The following is a 3,341-nucleotide window of genomic DNA, read 5'->3' as shown; positions in this document are numbered from 1 at the left end:
TGGAGGGTTGGAGGGCACTAGACTTTAATTTGATCAGCAAAAACAATCCACTTGTCGGGCTTGATAAGGCTACCGGCAGGAGCCCTGCTCTCGGCCACAAGACTGGCCCATCATGTGAGTTCCTGCGCGCAGTGCAAAGTGCACATAATTTTTAATTAACTTGTCTTGCTTCAGGGTACAAGACGCTGAATACAACTTGAGAAGGGAACAAAGAAGTATTTGGAGCCCATGCAATTGACAAAGTTCTTGGAGCGCTGTCACTGAAGTGACGATAATGGGAAATAGAGAGATGAAGCCCAGCCATTTCATTACGTACACTGCACTCTCAATCCCCGCCTTCCCCCCCCCCCCCCCCCATCCCCCAACCCCGCCTCCCCATTGACAAACGATCGAGAAAACATATTTGCAACCTCGTTCCCAGGGTGTCTCATCTTACCGCCCCCCTCGCTCCAGGGGACAGTAAGATGAGAGACCCTGGGAACGAGGTTGACATATTTGCAGACAAAGTTTCTCAAATTGCTTCCTTAGCACGTAAACTAAGACAGACACCTTACACGGAAGCAAAATGTTTCAAATGAAGAAATTGAATTTGTTACACGGAAACAAAATTTGATTCTGCGACAAAATCATTGCGTGTGCGCGCAAACGCAAAGGAAAACAATATTTGATTTCCGCGAGTGTTTCAGCAATATTTCCTCTTTGCAGGACCCTTTGCAGCCCATTATTTTTGGTGGGAGCCCCAATGATATGTGGTACCATAACCAATAAATCTTCCATCCTTGTAATTCTGTTCTTCTTTGCTCTGCAGAATCTCTTTTCTCGATTTATTCGTACATTTGGCAGTATTTGGCAATAATGTTTGAAATGAAACTGTTAGTAATCTGCCCACACATTGTTCCATTGTTTCTGGCTCGGAAGCTGAACAAAAACAGTCACTGGGTTTCAAGTGTTTTAAGCACTGCACCGTTTTAGTGTAAAGCAGGAGACAGACTTTAAAGGAGTACAATGCATCTTGCAACAAATATAGAAAATATAGCCTAATGCTTAAATCTTTCAAGTCAATCTCACTCTTCCCGAGTTTGGACCATTTATGTTCCTGTTTGGTTTACTAATACCGCTTTGCTTAACTCGTTCCCAGTCTTCTCACGTGAGAAAATATTAATGGCACAAATATAATTTTTTCATAAGAGGACTGGGGATGAGTCAGCTACCAAAGACGGGCCGAGCATATCCGAAGATGCCCGAAGGATTCCCAGGAAGTTTTACTATTTCAAACATTTCCCTGTCCCAATACCAGTTGTGTTTTGCCAACCAGGGTACTTTTCCTTAAAAAATAGAACAATTGGGGAATGCACCCCATTCACATAAACCTTTCCTTTCTTTCATTGTTTCAAGTTTTCATATTTTTCGAGACTGTTTCAGTCAAGGGTATAATAGCTTTAATTGTTTAGCTAGGCAAGTTAACTGAATAGGTCTGTTGGTAGACTAGGTATATTACCTTCAGAAACAATGCTCTTAGGTTTCCTTCAATTTAGAGCTTTTTTCCTCTCCGAACCCAAGAAAATACTTATTAAAACACACTGCAATATATGACAAACAGTTTAATAATAACAATGACAAATTCACCAATCCTAATTAAGCCGAGTTACACTAAGACCTGATGACAGTGACAAGAGAAACAACAACAACAACGACAACAAAAATCATTCATGTACACCGTGATTAGATATAAAACAATCACACCATAACTGCCTTCATATACACTAAGATTAAATAATTAAAAACTTCATTTGTCTAAATAAAAGGGTAGATATCAGAACGGAAAATTCAAATTGCAAAATATTTTCATAGTTTTCTATCACTGTTTAGAGAAGTAATCTCCACTCTTCTTTGAGTCTGGGACAATCTGAAATGAAATTCAGGTAGAGATAGTTATTGTTCAGTCAAGAGCAACAACCCTATTATATATAGTAGTCCTGCTATCGTCATGTCAAACTCAATTAATCAATACGTTTGACTACAGCACCAACTGTAGCTCAATGTTGCCAAAGTCAAGTAGCACACCAAGGTCAGTCGCACTGTCCAACTTAAGCACAACTTTGATTCAAACATGGAGCTATATGTACACTTGTGTCAAACTCAGTTCATAATTATAATCCATACTCAATTCATTAAAATTCAGTGGTGAAAAGTTTGACAGAGCGGCCAAATGTTGAATAAAATTGAACTGAATTACAATTGAGTTCGACCAGACGATAGGAAAATGTTTGAAGTGGGCCTAAGGCATCAATTAAGGTGGCTGAACACAGTTTTTGATGCCTGTGTTTCATTCACCTTTTTCTCTAAATGCCTTGATCCTTTGGTCGCCAAGAATGGCAGCAAGCAAGCAAGTTAACAAAAAACACATTGGTTTTTCGATAGTTAAGCTGACATATGTGCCATTGCCATAGCAACATGAATATAAACAGGCCTAATCTAGTCATTAGATTTTCTTTATAATTTGCATAATAATATAACAGAGACATCTTTAATTATCCCTTGTTGAGGGTTCACTGGAATATCTAGAATATCCTTCATTAAAGTTCAAATTTTTTTCAATACTCCAGTCACTTATTTCCTAAAGTATTTTTGTTTCAATTTTTGTGAAATTCTAATGAATGGTTCTCCAGAAATGGGTGTATTTCGATTTCCAATTCCGCATTCAATCGCAATTTTTTGACTCGGCACGCATGCACTGCATTTGACTGGGTTCCTTCAGTAACAAAGAAAAAGCTGAGAATTGCTGGGTTCTTTGCATCGTTACCTTTTCTGACAAACCTTTGTAATCAGAGACTAAAACCATCAATACACTGTGTTCAATTATGAACAGTAGCACAGATGGCACAGGCATTGAGCAAATCAATGATCACTGTATCGATGTCATGTTTGTGTTTTTGCAATCCTTGTGCGTACATTGAAACACTTTAGCAGGTGCGCACGCAAAAACTGTGTTCGGTCACCTTAACCAAAAAATATGTAACACTCACTGTGTCGCTTCCAGGGCGCCATCCTGCAGGGCAAACTGGAATTGATTTAAAGAGGAAAAGTTAATAAACTTAAGCATATATTGACAGTCACATTTTAAGTATTTTACAGTGGATTTCAACTCACTTTGACCGCGCGGGTTTGGAAACATCTTGAGAACTTGGGAACTACATTCCTGAATTTGCAGTTTTATTGTTATTAGAGCCAATCAACTTGCGAACGTTGAAATGAAAACTACGAGTTTGATGTCGAAGTTCGATTCCACATTGCGAACTTCGCTCCCAAGTTTGAAATTTATCAGGAGGAAGTGGTTAGCT

At 38.9% G+C, this 3,341-nt stretch overlaps 1 protein-coding gene across 2 annotated transcripts in view; it reads right to left on the bottom strand.

Annotated features, from left to right (window-relative positions):
- Positions 1-1,586: 1,586 nt before the first annotated feature.
- The window catches only part of LOC110040129 (peroxiredoxin-1-like), a 12,498-nt gene continuing 10,743 nt past the window's right edge, over positions 1,587-3,341 (bottom strand). For both annotated transcript variants that reach the window (XM_020745319.2, XM_020745320.2), the window contains exons 7-8: positions 3,027-3,061; positions 1,587-1,906 (exon numbers count right to left, since the gene is read on the bottom strand). In XM_020745319.2, the coding sequence (XP_020600978.1) occupies positions 1,859-1,906; positions 3,027-3,061 (83 nt within the window). In that variant the 3' untranslated portion in view covers positions 1,587-1,858. The remainder of the gene's footprint in view (positions 1,907-3,026; positions 3,062-3,341) is intronic.

Source organism: Orbicella faveolata, unplaced genomic scaffold, assembly GCF_042242905.1.
Source record: "Orbicella faveolata isolate gen_17 unplaced genomic scaffold, um_ofav_v1 contig_14, whole genome shotgun sequence".
NCBI lineage: Eukaryota > Metazoa > Cnidaria > Anthozoa > Scleractinia > Merulinidae > Orbicella > Orbicella faveolata.
This window is presented reverse-complemented; position numbering and strand designations above follow the sequence as displayed.